Source organism: Battus philenor, unplaced genomic scaffold, assembly GCF_028537555.1.
Source record: "Battus philenor isolate CCGP_79_NKW_IND1 unplaced genomic scaffold, ilBatPhil1.0.hap1 SCAF_14, whole genome shotgun sequence".
NCBI lineage: Eukaryota > Metazoa > Arthropoda > Insecta > Lepidoptera > Papilionidae > Battus > Battus philenor.
The window spans coordinates 7687507-7710396 of record NW_027181676.1 but is presented as its reverse complement, the minus strand read 5'-3'; the positions used below and the strand labels follow the sequence as shown (position 1 = coordinate 7710396).

General features: G+C 31.3%; 2 protein-coding genes across 3 annotated transcripts; one reads left to right on the top strand and one right to left on the bottom strand.

Moving 5' to 3' along the window:
- Positions 1-2050: 2050 nt before the first annotated feature.
- On the bottom strand, positions 2051-6098 carry AsnS (asparagine synthetase). Of its 2 annotated transcripts, none has more exons than XM_068777680.1 (2): positions 6031-6098; positions 2051-3787 (listed from the first exon to the last, which is right to left on the bottom strand). In XM_068777680.1, the coding sequence occupies exon 2, from the start codon at positions 3775-3777 to the stop codon at positions 2119-2121; it is 1659 nt and encodes a 552-aa protein (XP_068633781.1). In that variant the 5' UTR covers positions 3778-3787; positions 6031-6098; the 3' UTR covers positions 2051-2118. The 2 variants fall into 2 exon arrangements, with proteins under 2 accessions (XP_068633781.1, XP_068633780.1); XM_068777679.1 differs by lacking the exon at positions 6031-6098 and adding an exon at positions 4622-4757.
- A 3344-nt stretch (positions 6099-9442) lies between these two features.
- LOC137918525 (hyaluronan mediated motility receptor-like) lies at positions 9443-15778 on the top strand. Its single transcript, XM_068761346.1, has 6 exons — positions 9443-9526; positions 9603-9720; positions 9966-10101; positions 12641-12704; positions 13361-13515; positions 15673-15778. The coding sequence occupies exons 1-6, from the start codon at positions 9443-9445 to the stop codon at positions 15776-15778; spliced, it is 663 nt and encodes a 220-aa protein (XP_068617447.1).
- The last annotated feature ends 7112 nt before the right edge of the window (positions 15779-22890 follow it).

The following is a 22890-nucleotide window of genomic DNA, read 5'->3' as shown; positions in this document are numbered from 1 at the left end:
TCTAAATATAAAAACCTTACCACCACCATTTCAGCCTAGGAGATCCACAGCTGTACATAAGCCTCCTTCAAAACGACCGAACGAAAGCAACTAGCCTCTAGCATCTTCGGGCGACTTAAACAAGTTTGTCCGTAGCGCTTGCCAGTCCGTCTATTGGAAAATATTTTATCGTTTAATAATCGCTAACTAACCTTAGTTTTTACTTTTGAAGATCCTGGATTTTTACAATTCGGACATTTTTTCATTTTATTGCTGTTATGTTACTGTTTAAAAATGAATTATGAACCGGCTGAAGTTGAACATTTCGCCAGTGTGACAATTAAATTTCAATCATGTCAAATCACCATTTATGGTACGCGTTACTCTATTTTTGTTTAAAACAAATTCATCTGTATGCTGAGATTCCATAAATAACACTCCAGACGTCATTGTCAGTTGTTGATTTACAATATGTAGACAGGTTCAATGTTACGTACTGTAAATAAAACCACGAAATATGTAGTGCCATACAATGAACAGATAAACAGCATGCTGGGGTAAAATAACTTAAAATCTAACTAGATCAATTTATCGCAAACTCAAAATGTATCATAACATGAAACCAGAACCAATAGAACTACGTGTGCTAAAGCAGAAACTAGCAAACTTTTCGTGTAAGTGTATAAACTGCGACAAGTATAATAAGTTCTATAAGGGGAATAAGACTGGAGAAAATGCTGGAGTTCAAGCGGATATGGCCAATTGTCTATCCAGCCAGTGTAGCCAAGATGCACAAGATTCCGTAATTACAGACACCAATAAAATCGACAAGGCCAATGGTACCAGTTTTATAAACACACTGTGTAAAGATTATATTTGCCCTAGCTGTCGATATATTGTTGACTTTTTACGCGGAAGTTTAAACAAAGTTTTAAAAGATGAAGAGTCTTTAACAAAAGCTATAGAATGTTGTGATAAATCGACAGATAAACCCATAGACAGTTTGGATAGAACTACATCTATGACCAAGAAATGTAATTCTGCTTGTGAAATGAAAACACAGTTTTCTGCTGAATTTATACCATCCAACAATTACAGGAAACCTGAAAAAGTTACATTTGTTGATTCAAAAAATATTACAGTCGTAGATTCCGAACGCGATAAATTTGAAACACCCGAAAAGTATACAATTGTGAATGCCGATAAAGCTACATTAGTGGATTTAATCGGATACGAAAATAAAACAGGACATTCAAAGTTACTCAAGTGTAAAACCTGTGTTTGTATGGAGAAATTTATTGATTCGATAAGACCCCCTCTAATGGATTAAAATAAATAATTTTAACAATATCTCTTTTGTAATGTTTGGACAGCTGTGCAAAATATATGCTTTTTAAACATTCGCAATGTACCTGTCGTAATGTATCACCATAAAATCAATTATGATACGCCTTGATATTGAATGTAGTAGAGTAATGAAGAAAACTTGAAATGAAATATTGAATTTTTATCATTTACTTTATTAAATACGTCTTTAAAAATTCTTAGTATAAAACTAAATTACATAATAAATTAAAAATTAAGATTTCGTTTATTTTTTTTACTCAAACAGACGGCGTGCTAGGGAGTAATTTTTAAAAGCAATATATAAACCAGAATCTAAAAGGAGGTTTATGTATGAAATTGTGTTAATTTCTTTGGATTAAATTATAGTGCAAATTGATATATATAATAAGTTTTAATGAAACATACAATCTCTTGTTTTTGTGAGATACTTAAGGATCATATAAAAATCTGTATAAAAACTTATGACAAACAAATTTCGCAAAAGAAAAGTATTTTATGCGGGAGATAGGGATCGCATAAAAATGAAAAAGTCTCACTTACCTTACTAAAAACCCCTTTGGAAAGATATACAATTGGTAAAACATACAACTACTGACTTCCTAGTCTATAAACTATTTTTCGAAATTCATATTTATAGCTGCTTCTGGAGCTTATTGTGTTTTATTATGCGCTCTCCTCTACCATTGAAAAAAAAACAAGTTTGAATGTATCTTTCAGTTTTATTGAAAATTTTGATAATCACACAAAAATACAGAATAAAGAATGTACAAGAGCAGGTTTTTTTGTGTATTATTACGAGGCAGCGTAATGTTTAATGAATCTTGCAGATGGATCTGAAACTTGGACCCACTTTGGCATCCAATAGTAAGGGGTAAAGTTATATTGGTTTGGAAATGATTTCTCAAATACGGAGCGGTAGTAGCTGGACTCTGCGCTAGTTGGCTGCAGACCTTCAAATTTTTGATTGGTTTCGGGCAATCGTTCGGAAATAATCTCAGACAAAAGTGTAAACAAAGATTTTTTTACTGATGCAACTCCGTCACTAAAAGCTTCTTTGTGGCGCCATAATATAGCATCTGGTAAAAGGCCGCTTTTAGCAAAGCTGCTGCGTAATAGATGTTTCTCAACACCATTTTGGGGTTGACGGAGTTTGGGTTCTATGTTGAGATAATGATGAGTAAACTGAATGTCCAAAAAAGGTACTCGAAGTTCCAGACTAAATGCACTAGTCGTTCTGTCTGCTCGAAGACCGTCGTATAAGTATATGTCAGATAATAAGCGGACGCTTTCTTCATGAGCAGCTATCATTGACGGCGCATCTCTGAAGTAAATATAGCCTTGAGCTAATTCATCTGCACCTTCACCACTGAATACTACTGTTGTATCTGTATTTTCCTTGATATATTTCGACAAAAGATACATGGGTATACTAGCACGTATTGTTGTAATATCGTATGATTCCAAATGGTAAATAACATTATCAAGCTCTTGTCTTACGTCATTTTCATCGAACCTTACTTCATGATGTTCAGTTTTGAGATAATCGGCGACAGTGCGCGCTGCAACGAGATCAGGGGAATCCCCCATGCCTATTGCAAACGTTTGTATTTTATATGGTAAATTGTGCTCCTTTGCAAGTTTAACAACTAAGGCTGTGATTAACGACGAATCTAATCCACCACTAAGAAGACACCCGATTCTTCTATCAGACATAAGTCTCTTTTTACAAGCAGCTTCTAATAAGAATGCTGTCTTCTCGTAGAGGCTATTCATTTTTGCTAAATCTTCGGTTGACACGAAAGGTACAAATCTAGGCGGTGTACCAGGAGTGAAGTATTTCTCGGTGTAATCTAACTTTACTTTTCCATCGTCTAATAAAGACCAGACCTCAAAATGACCGGGTGGAAACTGTCCAAGTGTTGAATTTTCACCAGCCTTTTGTTTCAAGCCGATCAAACCTTTAGCTTCAGAGCAAATAGCCATTAAGCCTTTTGCATCATCTTGTAGTTTAAATAGTGGACGGACACCATAGGGGTCTCTTGCAATGTAGACTTTTCGCGCTTCGCCATCTATTAAACAAAACGCGAACACACCATCTAGTTTTTTTACTGTATCGGAGATTCCAAATTTTTTATACATGTGGATGATGGATTCCACGTCACAGTTTGTTTCATAAGGAAAACTATACTGATCGCGTAGTCGGTTGCAGTTGTAGAGTTCACCATTGCAAATTAACGTTACACGGGGAAAGGAATGTAGTCGCATTGGTTGCATACCATGCAGACCGTCTACTATGGCAAGTCGTTGAAACCCGAGTACCGCATGCGGTTCTCGGGAATCCTTATCAAGTCGCCAAGCGTCCGGTCCGCGATGTGCGATTGCAGCAAAACATTTGATGCATGTCGGAGTTAGGCCTCCATCAACGCCGAATGTCGCCCATATGCCACACATGTTGTTAGTGCTGAAAATGTAATTTACACTGTTAAAAGTATTTTTGAATTAAATTTCTCCATTCACTGCAGAAGAATCCAAATATCGAATTACTATAACGTAACCGAAATCCCTGTACCACGCCTTAGGTATGCGCGCGGCGAGACGGGGAAAGTATCGGCCGCACCGTTACGTTAGTACGCCGCCATAGCGGCTAAATTTTTGCTTTAACCCCTCGGCTCCCACTTCGTCGGGGTTGTCAAAGTCGCGGTATAACGGTTTTAGGTAGCAATGTAAGGCATGGCTTCATGAATTATGCAGTTTACAAAAATTATAACTGAGCAGAATTAAACATAACTATTATTTGAAAAAAAGTTGCGTCAATGATTTTCATGAAAGTAATATGTATACATAAACATAGAAGAAAAGAAAACCTAACGTAGATTAAATAATTATTTTTTTTAAATTAATCAATATATTGGTGCTTACACTAACAAATTGTAATGCTAATTAATGTTTTTTTAAATTAAAATAGAAATGTAACAGAAATAACAATATTTATTAAGGACACCATGAGTATAAAATGCTTTATTTACAATTAAATTAGAGGCGCCGTCGAGTTGTCAATTATTACAAGGCTACGGTCATAAAATATTAAAGTTATGTCGAAAGAATTACCTAAAACTTACTAAATATTTCAACTGCGTATTTTTCGATGATACAAAAAATTTTTACCTTCTAGTAAGTTTCGTTACATTATAGGTTTGTTCCTGTATTATATAAAAATAAGGGAATAGGCCAAATATTTTAGTTTTTACCTTGATTACAAACAAAATTCGGCTTAGGTTAGTAATTTATTACATACCTTACGATAAGTTTTGAATAAAGTTAATATTTATTTATTAAAAATATATTATATTTCTTTGTTTTTAAAGATAAATTATTATTCTAACCCCCGTTACCGAACAAAATTCTTTATTCGTCTATGTACTTCATTTAACCATGTCAATTTTACCGCATTGTGCTTGAGGTGTTTCATTCCGTTTTAGCATAAATCATACCAAACATTTCTCACGTAAATAAAATTTTTAATTACTTAATTTCGTGAAACTTTGAATTTAAGGCACTTTAACAGAAGTTTGATTATTTTAAATTTAATCGAGGTAAATAATAAATAAACAAAAATTTCCTTTAACTGTTTTACATCAATAATCTTATTTACTAATGATAAACAATATCAAAGCTTGAAACTTATGTCGTTCAATTATTTTTGTATGAATGGTCTAAATGTGATGTTTGTATGTGTATTTGTATCAAAAATCACATTAGAAAATATGCGTAAATAGAAACCTTCAATGCTTTTCTTAAAACTAGTATAGTGACGTTTTTATTGATGTATCTATAATCTATGCGTGAGAAATAAATGTTAGTTATTGCATCATTACTAGTTCGTTAAAGATTGTATTATGTACAATGAATTTCATACACTTGTTATTGAATCGATGTTTAATACATAAAAAACTGGTTATTTGTTTATTTTCATTATCTTTAAATAATATTTTCTATACTTCATGAATAACATATTAAAAAAAACGGAAATTAGGCTAGTAGTCTCATCACCTAGCCATTCAAATTCAAAATAAAAATGGTAATTGAGTAGGCATTTACACGCATTTTATCATCGTTTATTAAATTCAAACTTATGAAAAGTTCTGTGTCAGAAAAGAAAAGTCTTTAATTAAATTAATACCAGCTCAGTATGGTGATCTGCTGACAAGAACCGACCAGTAACGCAACAGTTGTCCATTTTAAATGAAATTTAATAACTTTTTTCTTTAATAAAATTTATGCCTTATAGTATCAACGATGTCAAAGAGTCAACATACCAGGTTCTACACGTTTCGATCAACTAAATACTCTTGAACGCTATTTTACGCTCTATTTAATAATACACCTTTAATTTTATATTTAAAACTAAAGAAAGGTAAATGTAATATATTTTTTAATATTTTATCACATAAGCGTACACTACTAAGAGTTAAATGGCTGACTATTTAACTTTTTGAAAACGAAATTGAGGCGTTACGAATTTATTTTTACTTCGTGAATTTATTAAGTAATTGTCACTATCTGTTACATAAGTATTTAAATTTTGGCGTATAATAACACGGCTTGTTTTGTAAAATAAACAAGAATTAATTTGAGCGGCCCATAATAAAATACCGTAAGACAAAATGCGAGCGTTGACAGACGGAGTTCCACTAGAGATTTTACCTAAAGATATAGTCGATTTAGATTTATTTACAACCGTCTGGACTCTTTGTTACAAGTACAAGCTAATAAGATCAGCGCTGTACTGCGTACACTATAGTAGTAAAGTTTGCGTAGTAATGTTTGTCAGTCGACGAAAATATACGCTTGCGATAAATCACAAAATTGATTGGCAACACCGGTCCTCGATATATGTCAAAAGTGTAGTTCCGTATATTTAGTTTTAAAAATAAACAAATAGTATTTATATCAAATATAATGTTGTTACCCGATGAAATACGATATTAAATCTATAATTAATATTTAAAAATTAATTTGTACCAAGAAAAGTGTATAACAAAAATGAAGCTGACGGTTAGTTGGCAACGCGAGTATTTCAAATCTTCGAAATCCTTCGTTTCCTGTTTTATCGTATAAGACTAAATTATTTATTAACTTTGCACTACGGAGGACATGATGATGTTTAAATATTTGTCATGATTTCTACATTTATAATACTGTTTAGTTTGTACGGTCAAAACCTCCAGCATCTTGGAGTTTATTGCAGTATCTATATTTAAGTTTTGATTTAAAGAATTGTTTTTGAATATGCTTCCTTAATTTGATTTTATGAGGATTCATATTTGTTACCAATTTATTTCAGTGTAAAAGTAAACTTAGAGATTTCATTATGTAAGTTTTACATATATCATTCATCCATAAACCTACAATCAGTTTCATGCATTAGTTTTTCTAGTAATTTATATTCTTTGCCGTAAAATTGTTATTTAAAATTTATATATATAAGCCTAAGCCTAAAAATATCTGAAGTTTTATCTTTTCAAAATTCCAATTTTTCAAGAACTGAAAGAAGGTAATTTTATTTCATGAGAATTTTTGTCAATCAATGTTGGAACATTTTCACACTGTTAATCCCATTTTTTGGAGCCACAAGGTTTATTTTCAATTAAATAGCCATCAAAAATCAACAAGCAAAACAGCTATTACTGGTATCCAACAATCCACAACTTTCAACTTGCAAACATCAAACCCCATTGCATTGCTCCAGGGTAACTGTTTGCTTGAACTTTAAACCTTTTTTTTTTAAATGCCCAAGATCAGGCTAAGAGTGTCAATGGTAAACATTATAGACACATGATTTTTTTACAGGATCTCCCTTAGCTGGACCTGCAAGTTCTTTGATTATACTCATCCCTCATATGTTCCTAAGAGGCAGGTGTGACTACACACTTGGCCAGAGCTTCAACCAATTTATGGCACACTCATCCTCATAATAATCAACATTTAATATTTATCTACACTTTATTTATTGCAAGTACACACTTCAACAGCAAACAACATTGAAAACACTAACATAAACAGACAAACTAAATAATGCATGTACAGTGAGGAAACCAGCACTGCAAAGTAGCCACTCTGGATAAGTACTTGTGGTGTCCACTGAACTATTGTTGTAGCTGTTTATACCAATATATTGCAGTCAGCAGCACCACTGTGGGATCACACATGCCTCCCTTCGGTTGTCTCCTTGATAGGCTGCACCCATGTTCCTTATTTACTGGCTTTTGCTATTGTTTTACATTTGAGCTATTGATGGTACTAATGTATGTACTTTTAACTGATTTTTGAATTTTATTCCAATGAAGAAACCATTACAAATTTACTTCAATCAGATCAGTTGCTTAGGGAACATTCCATGACCACTGCGGTCATCCAACTTTAATAATTTTTTAGGGTTTCTCAATGACAGAGTTTATAATATTAATTCCAGAACTCATGAATTTAGAAGAAAATATTCACTGAGAAATCAGCTAATTTGAACCAAGTCTATTGTGTGTGGTGCAGACATAAGGCTCTCTTTTGAACATTGTGTGCAACTCAACAAAACACATACTCTTTACAAAATCAAATCCGCATTTATATTCAATTGCTCAATGCTTTTATTATAACTAATTTATTACATTTTTTTTTCAGATTGAAAATTTAAATCTGCCACCAGACACCCGATAAATAAATCATGTTTAGTAATGGATTTGGTACTACCTCGCTTGTTTTAGGCTAATATTTTATTAAACAATAGTTTTATTACAAATTAAAGATTAGGTTTTATTTTCCAAGCCTGGATCGTTGACGAAGTTTTCGATACAAGTAATAGCCCTTTTTAGGTTACCGCGAGTGTTTCAAAACGGCGTCACCTGTTCCGAAATACGTAACACCGACAACAGTCACCGCAAATAGACCGCAAATGAAGAAAAATTGACAGATACGATTAAATATAAACGTCAAGGTGACAGCTGATGATTCTCCCCTTAAGACGGATCGATAGTACAATCTGTAACATAATGTTGCCAATAACAAACAAAAGGGATATTAAATTCCAATATTGGTATCAAAACCAGTAATTGCATAAGTATATGTTTTACAATTAATTTAATAAAAGTGAAAGTGAAAAGTTGAATTTTTAAAGTAAATTGTTTACCTCGTATCTGCTTACTACGAGATATCAATTAATATGAAACAAGTTCTAAATAAAAATATTTATAAATGAAATATAGAGAAAGTTAATCCTCAAGGCGTATTAATAGAACCGTATAAAGCAAAATGTACAGGTGTGTCACAAGGTATATTACAAATATGGATTTTTCAATTATGTTCCACATGACAAAATAACACTTTCTGTAACAGGGGACATAAACTTACATAAATATCGTTACCCTCGTAGAAAGAATCTCCTTTATTTTTTACACCTAAATACTTAGCTTGTTCTTATAATCTATCTCTTTTGTGGTTTCCTGAAATTTGTGGATTTCGTTTATGAAAACTCATACGCAGTAGATTGTTAATAAACGCATTTTTGTTTGCTTGTCATAGATCGTTGAATAAAATTTAAGAACTTTATTATAGGCACATAGAATCTACGCAGAGCTATTATTAGGAAAAAAAACAATTTCTGCTTCAGGTTTTTGTTTGTACGGGCGACAAAATAAGCTTTAAGTATGGCAGCTAGAGGATAAGAATTTAAATCGTTAGATATTTTTTGAAGTGTTTTATCCGTAGTATACGTAGTTTTATATGTATTATCACATAAATTCAGAGATTCAATTATGGTTTTTTCTTTTTTTATGCCATTATTTGAGTGTATAATAAGCTAAACTTTTAATTGACAAATTTATTATATATTATTGAAATATCGATTTGTATCTCAAAAATTAAAAATTGCAATGACCCACGTCACTGCAATTTTTCAAAAAAGAAAATAATGAATTTGATATCATTGACTGGTAATAATTATAGCAATTAAGAAAAAAAATTGTGGTGAAATTCAACTGTCTTAAAACATTAATATCGTTAGAATTAAAAAGACACGTTATCAAAAAAATATACATCTTTAAATCCACTCAAAAATCTTATCGGTATGTTCTCTCCGGAAAATCAACAAATAAAGATATGTCTTTTAAAGTCGAGTTTAGAAGAAATAGGAAATGAATTAATTGTACAAGTAAAAAAATTCGTTGCTCATTTGTTTTTTTAAGATTTTTATTTCCATTATTATTTAAAAATTTTAATATTTTCAGCGCTCAGCATTACCTTTATTGGACGTAGCAAATGAGGAAAAATATAAAGAAACAATTGCTGCCCTTCATGTCGCACGGGCTCTTAACGTCGACAAAGAGAGTCTAAAACTAAAAAGTAGTATGTGGAATTAGTGTTATTTATATATATTTATTTATAATTGACAATCTTATATCATGAACAGTCGATTTTTTGCTAAAGAAGACATTATTTTACGTTGTTAATTCAATACCATATTTAAAAAAAGAAGATTGAATTAAAGCATTTAAATTTAATGTTTACAGATATAGATATATACAGAATATGTTAATATCAATGTTTGACTTTAATTGGCCTGTTTGTTAATATAAAGTATTATTTTAAAGCAATTTTAACAGCAAAACGTTTACAACTTAAAAAGCAATGCGAAGAAATTACTAATTGCATCAAAAGAAGTCAAGATGATCACAATGAGTTAAATAAAATATTATACGAGGAAGATCAAGAAATCGAACTACAGATGTAAGCAAATTATTTTTAATACCATATAACATTTTTATTAATATCCTGAGTTATTACAGTATAGTATTTATGTCATCCTAATGTATAACTTGTCTGCAGCTTTTAAAAAGATAATTTAAGATTTAGGAAGAAGTAACATGTAAAAAGAACCAACGCTTTCACACAGTTGTGGATTAAAATGTCTCGTTACTTATAATTGGTTTTCCGATCTATTTCATTTATTGAAGTAGTGGTCGTAAGCTGGTTTAACGACGTTCTGTGAAGGCGGCATCATTTATTCAACTAACACAAAGATCGGCAAAATGATGGCTTTTGGAGTACTTTTTCAAAATGTTTCGAGGAGATTAGGATTTTTTTTTTAAAAAATTACCTTCAAAATGAAATGTTGATGACTTTTCGGAAACGCGCTTGCTTAATAATAAAAATTAACATAGTCGCCTTTTATTATCCGGTCATAATATTTTTTAATTTCTAGCGTGTCTTGTGAACCGTATTTAGAGTTTTGGATCGTTTTTTGTAAGCAATTCTGCTACATTTTTTAAATTAATTATTATTTGTAACAAAAATATCTTTTATTGTATTCTTTTATTGTACTTTACGCTTCAAAATATCTATCATTGTTCGTTCGCAGATTTTCTTTCTGGCATCTCGGCCCTTCGTTCACAGAAACATTGTATTTATTTTATTTATTTACATTTCTTTTATTATTTTACTACTTCGCATGATGTTACGACTTTTTTCAAAAACCCTTACTACGTAATACTTTTCTCCCTACGCCTTATATACTTTGTTTTTATTTATTTTGTTGACTTTTGCAAGTCTTATTCTTTCTTATGTGTTATTCCTAATAACGAGCACCATGGCCTGGTTCACTTCCGGGCCACAGATGCACGAGGGACTCTCCTTGAGCTTAAACCTATGCAAGTACTCAGAGAATCCCCCGTGCGCCGTGTACATTTGGACCAGACACGTGTCCGGCTAAACTTTCCGAAGTACGCGATAGGCTAATACGGCGCCCGGGAAGAATTTCTTCATTGCGAATGCCATCGTTCTTTCCGTATACTGCTTATTCCATTCGTCAAACTATATATATATGGACCGTTAATTTTGAAAGTGGTGTAAGTCCATTTTTGAAAAAAAATTAGCTATCTCGTAATTCATGCTTAATTTAATGTAAATTTTTATATATAACTAGTCCGTGTTTAATTTCTCAAAAAATCCCATGTTTTGTACAACTTAAAATCGGTCGGTAAATGAAATTGCATAATCATCGATTATGAAAGTGGTGTAAGTCCAATTGACAGAGGTAGGTGGCATAGCAGATGGATACCGATCAGTGATTTGTTATTTTTCATTTATTTTATATTACGTGTGACTACGTGTCAAGAGTTGCTAATTAAGTTTAGTTATTCTATTTTTTTTTGTTAAAATGTCTAACTTCATAAAAACATCAGATAGCGATATAGGTAAGAATTAAGTTAAATTAAAGAAGAAAGAGAGAATTTCATTTTAAAAAAATCTCCAAACTGCAATTAAAAAACAGATAAAATTTTTTAATGGGGAACCGGTTAATTGGTCGCAAATAGTTGGGGTTGGTTGAGGTTTGTCAAAAGTGCACCATATAAGTACCATTTTTTATAAAACAACGATGACGGACGCAGAATTTAAAATCTCATTCATTCATCAATTTATTACCTCTACGTCCTGGAAGAACGTTAAAATTTGAAAAAATCGCCCTGGAGCCTTTGTACCAAAATGCCAGACCTTTTACTTACAAAAAATATAAAGACATGAAGCAGCTACTACCTTATATACATGCATGGTGCATCATGCATATTTTGAAACACTACCACATGCAAAGAATAAGTAAATTCTTGTAATCAGTATCTATCAGTATCTTGCAATTATGACAATGTAATTGGCGTCTAAAATAAAATTTTATGTGTTGTTGTGCTTATTTGTAAGCAAAATTATATGAAAATGAAGTAAGTATATTGTAAGCGATATTTGATTTTTACAATTGTCTAATTTTGAAAGTGGCGTAAGTCCATTTACAGCACATAAATATGTGTTATCGTAGTCTAATTAGCCAAAAACAAATCTATATAAACAAATTAAATGTCGATAAAACAATAGAAACAATGCCAGACCTCATATAATTTGCCTGTATTTTTAAATCAACTAATATAGTAACCTTTAATTTTCTCGAAACAAAGGAAAATGGACTTACACCACGTTCAAAATACATAATACATATATATATATATAAAAATCTTTGTCTTCGATAGAAATAAATTCGCATTGATTTAATATAAAAGCAATAAATATTCATTAAGTAAACAAAGAAGTATGTTCTTGATATTGGCTGCCGTAACGACTCCATTCCATTCCAATATACAATAGATTTAGCACACGTATTTTACAATGCGCTGTTTTCTGGGAGATCGTTTTGATATTGAAGACTGTACAATGAAACTAATTTGCATAGAGTAGGAGGCGACATTTTATTAATTTATCTAATAAGAACCATTATTCACAGACGAAAGTATGAAGAATCGTTAAAAGAAAAAGCGGATCGATTCCGAAAAAGCCGGGACTATTATGTGAGTGCCTTTTGTTAATAACTACATTAAGTAACGATCAACATCGGATAGAGAACTGGGTTTATGCCTGTCCTAAATTTGTCAAAGTATAAATCTACAATTAATCTTTGTCTGCGGACGATTTACGGTCATAGCGTCTATTGGCACGGTATCCTAAATCGGCTTTAATTATCAATATAAAAAAAAATGCAATAGAACCAATGAGCACTAGTCGACATGACCATTGTTCATCATTATCATCATCATTTCAATTGCACGATGTTTACCGCTGGATATAGGCCTCTCCCATAGATTTCCAAAAAGGCAGGTTGGAAGTGGCTTGCTTCCAGCGTGTTCCGACGATCTTAATAAGACCCTCCGCATGGATGTCTTACGCAGCGCTCTCCTGTCTGTGGTCTCCACTTCAGAACCTTATGGCTCTAGCGGTTATCTGTTCTATGCGCTTTGTGGTAACGGTATTATTGTTGGTAATAATGTGAAATATCTGATAATTTTTTGATTCATGGGTAGTAAATATCGAATTTTCATAATGTATTTGCTTTTAAATAATCAGTCAATACACAGATGTAAAATAGTGCTCGTATATGTTTGTTGAAAAAAACGTAATTTATCTTCCTAGATGTCTAATAAGAACTTAAAATCAATGCACTTTTTAGAATGAAGAGACAATGAAAAATGAATTAGAAATGATCAATCAAAATCTATTAAAACTCGAGACAGAAGAAAGGAAACTTCAAAGTGTGATTAAACAATTGAAGCAAGAACTTGCTTCGTTAATGCCGGATTTACCCGATGATATCCTTGCAATAGTGTAAGAATTACGTGTCTATTTTTTAACTAGTTCACAGAAAAAAGAGGGATATTTACTGTAACTTAAATTCAAATATTTACTTTATTATTTTTGTCATTAAAATAATGATAAGACAAATGGAACAGTTGTCTTTTGGTAAATTATCATTTTGGTTTATAATGTATACAGGTTAGAGGTGTAAAAGCTTTAAAAGTTTTTATTTATGTACAGCTCATTTGTCAGCAAAAACTTTTAAATATTTTAACCTTTCAATCTATCTGTATAAATTTGGAAAACGCTTTTTCCTTTTAATTTTTCTGTATATTCTGTACTATCAATACGTTATTTATTATTCAAAAGTGTTGATTTTTCGATAGGTTATTTCATATATTATATTAATTAACAGCGAATAAGCTGTGCATTTTAAATCTTTTACAACTATAACTAATTACCCTGTATATAAATTAGGACTTAATATTTTTGAATACTGTGGAAGAAGCTTTTAATATTGGTGGCTAAATCAAAGCTTAAGTTTTGTTATATAGTTAATGATTACACGCCTCTCATGTCTGTGGAGGCAGTCTACAATGACCAAGCACAGCCCCTAATCTAGGAAAACCAGCGTGATATGGCGGTTTTTATAGTTTAGACCGTCTGTACCAATGGCCAGACCCGACCCTGTTCTCGCCAACCAAGTAGAGTACCATAGATGCCTTCAAAATTGGTAACCATACTCAAAAGGGACACACATGTTCAACGGCGCTTAAAATCATGAGTTTGACGAATTTATAAAGGTTTACAGCTTCGTGAAACTGATTCTCTTTTAGATTACCTGAGCTGAATATAAAAACTAATATTTCTTCAGATATAGAAACAAGTTGCGCGATATTAAGGCTGTCTCTCTTTTCGATCTAACAAGTTGGTACAAAATTACAATGGGGAAAAATTTTGCTACAATTATTATTATTTATAAAACAATCATAGATGTTTCAATTCAACATTGTACGCATTGTAACTTGAAGGTAGAGAAGCATAATAAAGACGTTAGAATTATTTCTATTGTGTTTATAACTATGTGAAATATGCGCATTAACCGTTGATACATTGTTTCTGCAGAAGTTGGCTATTGTTGTGTTATATTGTTATGAAAGCTCAAAGCCCTTTTGGAACTATAAGAAATTTTCATTGTATTTTATTATTGTTATGTCATTCTATCATATAACTAATTAAATGAAACTCATGATTTTATTTTGTTATACTACCGATAGGATTCATAAAACGTGTTCAGATCTAAAAACAAAATTAACTTTTGCAGCTTTGTCTTGCAAATAATTCTAATGCTCATAGGCTTTATTAAATAGACTTCCAATGATATTAATTTTAATTTAGGAAATTTATAGAAATGGTTACATTCATTTCGCTAATTGCCACGGTGTCTTACTGATTTACATTGGTAGGCTACGATTGGTGTTTTATATTAATTGTTGATATAATATTATATCTCATGTGGATGTTACATCATTTTATCTCGTTTTAGTTTTATAGCTTCGAATGGGATAAGTTTCTTTGAATCGTTTTTAAATTACGTGATTTACTTGCGAAGTTTACCCGTTTTTATAATTCATTTTTTTGTAACATTTTCATTATATTTATTTACCTCAAAACTTGTTACCGAAGAAAATAATATATTTATGACGGGCCAAGCTAAAGTCGGGGACCTTACTTGGTCGAGATAATTTAAGTATAAACGACATCGTGATTTAATATAATTGAACGGAGCGTCTTACTCAAAGACATGATTACAATATTCTATGTAGCTAAATTGTAAGTAATTACGTAACACGTTACAGATGTATTTTGATTTTTCTGAACAAACAAATAGTAAATTAAAAACGGTAAATGTTAGGTGCCATTTGCCGTAAAGTATTTGACGTCAACAAAATCAATGATATCGAATACCATACAGCATTAAAATGAATGCAATCACGTACCTATTGAAGTCTTGCGGTGTAAGAAATAGAAAACATTATTTTCATATAGTTTTAATCAACACATTATTCATTAAATAAAATAATCATACATCGTATATAAATTACAGTGAAGTTTTCATTGATTTACATGTTAAGTTTTATACTTAATTGCCTTTTATTTAAAAAATTATGCGTTTTACTTTTTCAGCGGTAAGGATGAACTGCAGCAAAAATTAGGCATACTTACTGACAAATGTGCAAAACTACGAGAAAAATATGATCACCTATTAAAATCACAAAAAAGCTTATTTTAAAATACGTGATAGTATTAGTACGAAAAGGAAACTTTTATTTTGTGTCAATTTATTTTTTATAAATTTGGAAATATGCCTTTAATAATTATTTTTGTTACTTATGGATTAACGTTCACATATCTTAAAATATGGACGAATGTAGTTCGTAACATAATTTCTCTATTTTAGAGATGTAAAATGTTCAAAAATTTAATTGTACTTAAAGTTTAGTTTTGCATTATTTCATCTTATTAATAATTACAATTAATTTGAATTTATAATGCTTTTAGTTGAAACCTTCTGATTTTTATCGTTTCTAGTTTTGTGAACTGATTATAAAAAATACTATGGATAAGATTGGGTTACAGAACAAAAATACTATCAACTACTATTGCATTTTGATTTCTAATTATAGACATGATATTTAAATATAGATTTAATGTTATGTCTTCTTATCTTCAACTCAACAATTGTGCTACGTTGTCTAATTTGTATAAATTCAGTGGAAATATATTATTTATTTTCCGATGTCTTGGCTTCGAGATTATTATATTTGTAAATCGTTTCTTCAGTTAAAGTTTTTAAATTTAATGTATATACATTAATGAGCACTTTTCTTTGAAATTATAATCTAAAGATTTACTATAATCATTTGTTATTGTGGAAACCGTAAAAATTTTAGTTATTTCCATCAGTTCGAAAACACGTGTTCGCCAATTCTTTCTTTTTCATAAAAAGTGTGTCAAAGGTGTATGTATCAAATGAATTCGTGGAGCCACACATCAAAGCCCGTGGTATGGAACGGCGGTTTAATTACAGTGCAACATGTTATAAAAATTTGACTCGTTTTTTATTTTAACACCCCTTTATTTTTCATCCTTTATAGTGTCACAGATATATTAGTTTTGATATATTTGTTTATGCTGGTAATGCATTTGCGTATTTTGTTGAACTTAATTTCATTCTTCTTTTTGGTATTAAAGTTAGTAAAAAATCTAATAATATAGTTCATTAATTTACCAATAGACGACTGATGTTTAGAGCAATCCTCCACCACATTGTAGCAGCATTGAATTTCCGTACGCCATAAGTGTAAAAATCGACCCTTCCCTGTAATTTTACGGAATAATTTTACAAGAAGTACTACTGGAAGTTTCCTTCCCAGTAGACTAATTATTAAGATTACTGGGAATTTTGATCCCGGTACACTTACCGACTTATTATATTAAAAACCTGTATTAAGTTTTTGGAATTTGGTTTACGATTATTTTGATTTAAATGCGATCCATCAAGGAAATGGCACTCACTCGCACGCTTGACAACGGTTTGGCGTATAGGTTAAGAAAAATGCCATTTCGCTACGGATATTTTATTTCGTAAATCCGACTTATACGTTACAAATAGGTTGCATTATTGGGATTCACAATAATTTAACAAAGTATCTAACTAACTACTATAATTGAAATTTTCACGAACCTGCGGTCAATAAATGCGAGGTTGTGACCCAGTTCACATATAGTATATACACACAAAATCGCGATTATATGACATAAAATGCTAGTTGTCCCCAACCTACTTTACAAATCTGATGAAGTGGAGAGCAAAAACCTTTTGCGGGTAAAACTTCGTAAATTTCATGTGTAGCTGATCTCTACTTAACAAAATTAATATTTTTTTCCAAATTTCAAGTCTTTAAGCCTTATACTTTCGGAGGTACCGTGATAAGTCAATACATACGTGGAAACCTCTCGATAAATTGTTTAATTATATTAATTAAGCTAATTAAATAATCTAAACTGAAACAAAGTGTAACGTCTATTGAAATTAACTAAGAGTTCGTAATGTTTTTGTATGATATATGCAGCGAGATACGGATAACATTATTCAATGTTTTTTTAATTGTTTCGTTCTTAATATCTACCACATAAAAACTTTTATTAACATTGATAAAAAGTATGTATGTGATGTATATTGAAGATTTAACTTGACTTTGTAAAAAAATAAGATGCTATGGTATATACACAATATTTGTATGCAAGTATTTGGATCAAGGGTTGTTTAATTTGTTAAAAACGTATACTAAATTCAAAATAATAACAAGTTTTCATATATTTATTAATTGTTATTCGTTTAATTTATGGCAGCAATTTGGTATTAACTAATTCATTAAGAGTAAGTTTTAGAAGTAATGTAAAAATAAAAAGCACACCAACGCACAATTAACTCCCATAGTTTAAAAAACAAAAATATTACAATTCAAGGTAATAATATGTATATAATTACAAAATATGTTTGTTAAGACAATACTAAAAATACAAAAAAGGTTTGATTAAGGAGATAATTTCCATGACATAAAAATAATTAACACTAAACATACGCACCTAAAAAGGTCGTCGGACGCGACGTCCAACAGGCTTTTTGGAAATTAATAGAGGATACTATGGCCCGTTGTGGATGTCACAAGGCAGACATGATAATGATGGTAACACGCATCTAAATTTTTAACCTGGTTACTCCGACAACTTTACAAATATGTATTAACTTTAGTTAGTAAAGCAATCATTTAAGTCTAACAATTATACATCCGACAGCAAACATTAATAATTTAGATAACATATTTCTATTTTACTTGCAATCACTTGGAGTATTGAATGGAAAATGAAGGAAAATTCAATAAATAAATACGTATTCATAATGTATATTTCTAAGGGATTATTAGCGATCCCTCCTGTATTCGAGCAACGTACCGTAACATATGAAATACTAATATGGCGAAATATATATGATTCATTTTTTCAGGAGTGTGTAATTTTGTTAGAAAGATTGTTAATATTGTGTAAATATATATGATATTATCGATAAAACGAATATTGAATTTTTTTTGATACATTGACAGGTAATAAGATTTTATTATTAATTTTCTCATTTCTTAATAGAGAGCTATTAAAAGGACGCTAGCAACTTCGTCGCAGATTGGTTAATTAAGTTTTCCTTACATTTAATAAAGCAAAGGTTCTTAATTTTGTATGTTCACTTGTGTAGTAAAATAAAAAAGTATGTAATATAATTTAATTATGAAGGTAATACGATGACAAAAGGTCTTCGAAAAATTATTAAAAAGAATGTTATCGAAGTTTGCAATTTTTGGTTTATTATTTGGTATGTATTTCTTCTTGTTAAAACCAAGTATTTTATAAATTTTAAGACTAGCTACGATGACGCCTCTTGCCCTGAGGCCGTGTTACTAAAAAGACCAATTGGGTTTTTTGGACTCCAAAGTAATTACTTTTTAATAAGTACTTGTACGTATAAAAAAACTAAGTGCAATTTAATATGAGTGTGTCAAATTTTATTTTATCTAATCGAAAAGAGTGTAATTTAATTTCCATTAAAAAGAACACAACGATAAAAATCAAGAACCTGTTATGCAAACATCCGTTGTTCTTATGCGATACACACAGGCTATTCGCGTAATTTTGGGAGTTAAATTATTATCGATTTAAATTATTTTTTATTTTACATTGCATTTACAATTCCTTTATGGAAAGCTTTTGAATTTCCGAGCATCAAAGTTAAAGCTGCTAGCACAATTAGAAGTAATCCCGAAAGTTGCATATTTCAAGCTGAAAGTAGCTTTAAATAAAACTACATGCTTTTAATCACATTAATAGACCAAGCAGTATACTTATGTAGCCGAATGTGGTTTACCAAGAGGAAAACCAGAAAATTAATTTGTCCGTTTATGTACTAATATTCTACTGGGCTTTCTTTAACCTCTGGTGAATAAATATAATTAAAATAACGTAAGCGTCCATCTTTGAAGTGTTTTGAAATTTATAACATTTACGTTATTAAGTTTTTACACTTTATGTAACCTTAGGTATATCCGACCGTGCGTTGATGTGTTGTGTTATACAGATGATTAAAAATATAAACAAAAAAATTCAAACTAAATTGACAAGAAATAAAACTATATTTAATGGAATCAGGCGTTATTTTGCGGAAGTCCATCCTAAGTAACAAAAAGGACCAATATTTAGCCACTTCCGCACATGCAGTGTGCCCGTGATTAAGACTCTGTGTTTGGCACTAATCGGTGTAACATAACTCCTGAAGATTCCCCGTGGAGGGGTGAAACACGTGTTGAGTGATTTAACGGTGGTAGTTGTGTAATTCCCATTGTTTGCCGCATGCGCATTTATCAGCGGGCTGGCGGGCGGTACACTTTGTTGCACAACTATCACTGCATGTGTGAAAGTGGCTAAATATTGGTCCTTTTCTTAAATGAAACTATTTTTCAAAAACCTTATCGAGGATATGCTTAATAATTTACCAAATTTACAATGATATTTATTATATCTAAACATTTATTGATTACCTTCAATATTTTGTAAAAACGTTTCTGTGTAAAACGTGTTTTAATTAAAGTAGTGTAAACAGGACATGCTCTGTGCACTATATTACTTTTTCAATTTCAAATCGATGTTTATTTTCAGTTTATATGTATATGTGTTACTTCTGAGATTTACTAATACTCCAATATTTTTTTTATTTGCATTACGTTTTGCTTTTTTAATTTGACAAATGTTGTCAACGCGTTTGTATTTAGCTTTTCCTCGAATTTGATATAACAGAGGGCTTAAGTCTACATCTCTTTAAAGAAAGTAATCGTCGAGAGCTTCCTAGAATCCTGCGGCTTAGACTGTTACATTTTTATCTAGTTTACGGACCTTTCTGCTTAGTGAACTCAGTACCGATGAAGCTGTAAAAGCCCTAGAGCTAACAACATTAACATCAACAGAGAAAAAGCAAAAAAGCAACTGTTACATTGCTTATTTTATTAGATTCTAGGCCATCATGCTCTTGGGTGTACATCATAGGTGATGTTATAGGTGGTATGTTATCCCGGGCATTTGATTTACTATAAGACTTAAATCTTGTTAAAAGTAAAACATACTAGCCTATAGTAGTAATCCAACCGATGTATCGCATCTTAGGCGAGTGATGACGGCTTAGTGACGAAACTGAGTGGCCTATACTACCCCCCTTATTGCACGCATACTTTAGTCGTCGTACAGCGGTTTTTGCAAAACTATCATAATAGCTATAATAATGTAAAGAAAAATGTGTAATTGTTAATCAATATTTTTATTATGTATCCGTCCGAATGTCGACGAGCATCTTCGATCTCTATTACACACGGAGGATATTTTCCTTTACCCGTAAACAAAATAAACTAGTTGACAGTGGCGGAAACTATTTTATTAATTTCCGTTCACACTTCCTTAGAAAATAGTTGTATAACGACTTAAATCTGGCCACTCTTTATCTTTGTATAAGCCCAAAAATATCGACACCAAGTCCCCAGTTCGACTCTTTTAAACGAGTCTCATAATCAAAAGCCCGTTGTCTACGTATTCTTAAACTAACACTTAAAGTTTAGTAATACCTGTGCAGGGATAGCAGCAGTATTTAACACATTTTATAAGAGTTTTTTTTGATATATACGAGCCATCTTTTTCTTATATATGCCATAATTTTCCGGAGACTTCAAGCATTTTGCGACTGCATCGTTTTTTGACTCGTTGATTATTTATAATATTTTTCGACCGAAAATATTTATTTTCAACTATTAGATATACAGACGGAAAAGGTTTTATCTATTACATTTACTTTTTTACGTTTTTTTTTTTGTATTTTTACCTTTTATTAATCAGAATCTAAAAATTAAGCAAAAGTACTTTTTTAATAATTTGTTTTATACATAGTCTGGTCATCAATATCGTTATATTTAAAAATAAACTTTTGAATTCGAAATCTGTCATTTTTCTATGATAGTAGTTTTATTGATTTTAAAATGGATTAGGGAGATAAAGAGAAACGAATTGCTTTGATTATAATACATATACTAAATCTATGTTGCCAAATACAATTTTTAACATCTTCGATACGCCTATTTTTTTAATAATTGTAATTTGTATCGCCGGAGTGTTTTATTTATAATGTGTTTTTTTCGTGTCTACTGAGGCGCAGACAGTTGGAAGAGGGATTGCCATTATTTGATGTGGATCGTTAATTTCTCAGCTGCGAGTCATGACAGCGTTTTATTATTATATACAATTTTTTTTGATACACCCACTCTTAGTTAGAAAAGAACGTCCTGGACTTCATCAGAGCTGAAGACTGCCCGTCATCTAATCCTGATCTTAATCCACTGGATTATGTTTTATAGTCAGTTATAGAGAATAAAACTTGCTCTAAATGCCATGATAATTTGGAATCCCTAAAACAATCCTTACGAGTGGTAGTGAAGAATTTTCCCACGGGAAGAGTACCTGCTGCAATTGATAACTGGCCTCGACGTTTAAAGGACTGTATTGATACCAACTAAGGGAACTTTGAATAAGCCTAATTTATTTTTATTTTTACTAACAATATTTATAGCATGTCGAAGTATATGGCGTTGTGGAAAAAACCAGTTACATTATCATTATCATTTCAGATATAGGATGTTCATGGTTGGAGATATGCCTCTCCCTTAGATTGACAAAAGAAACGCTTATCAGAACAGATTGTCTTTGTGGGTGAACATCTTACGCTGCGGTTGCCAGCCCGTAGTCTCCATTACAGAATCTTAAGGCGGCTATCTGCGAGATATACTGCTTGCCCACTGCCACTTTATTACATATATTATACTTTCTAATTCGCTGGCCTGTATCGGTTAGTTATGTTCGCCCAGTGTATCGAACGTTTTTTTAAAAAGATGATTTTATGAAGTCTTAGTACGGTCTTTATGACTTATAACATAAATTATAGCAAGAAAAGGACTAATATTTAGCCACAAAATGCGTATGCAGCAAACAATGCGAATTACACAACTGCCACCGTCAAATCACTCAACAAGTGTTTCACCCCTCCACGGGGCATCTTCAGGAGTTTTACTCCTATTGCACGACTACCACTGCATGTTAATATTGGTGCTAAATATTGGTCCTTTTCTTACTTAGGATGGACTTCCGCAAGGTAATGCCTGATTCCATTATATAAATTCGTCACATCTCAACATTCAATAAATTACAAAACTACTATTTATCGAATTTACATTTAATGTTTTTAATAATGAGGATTATTTT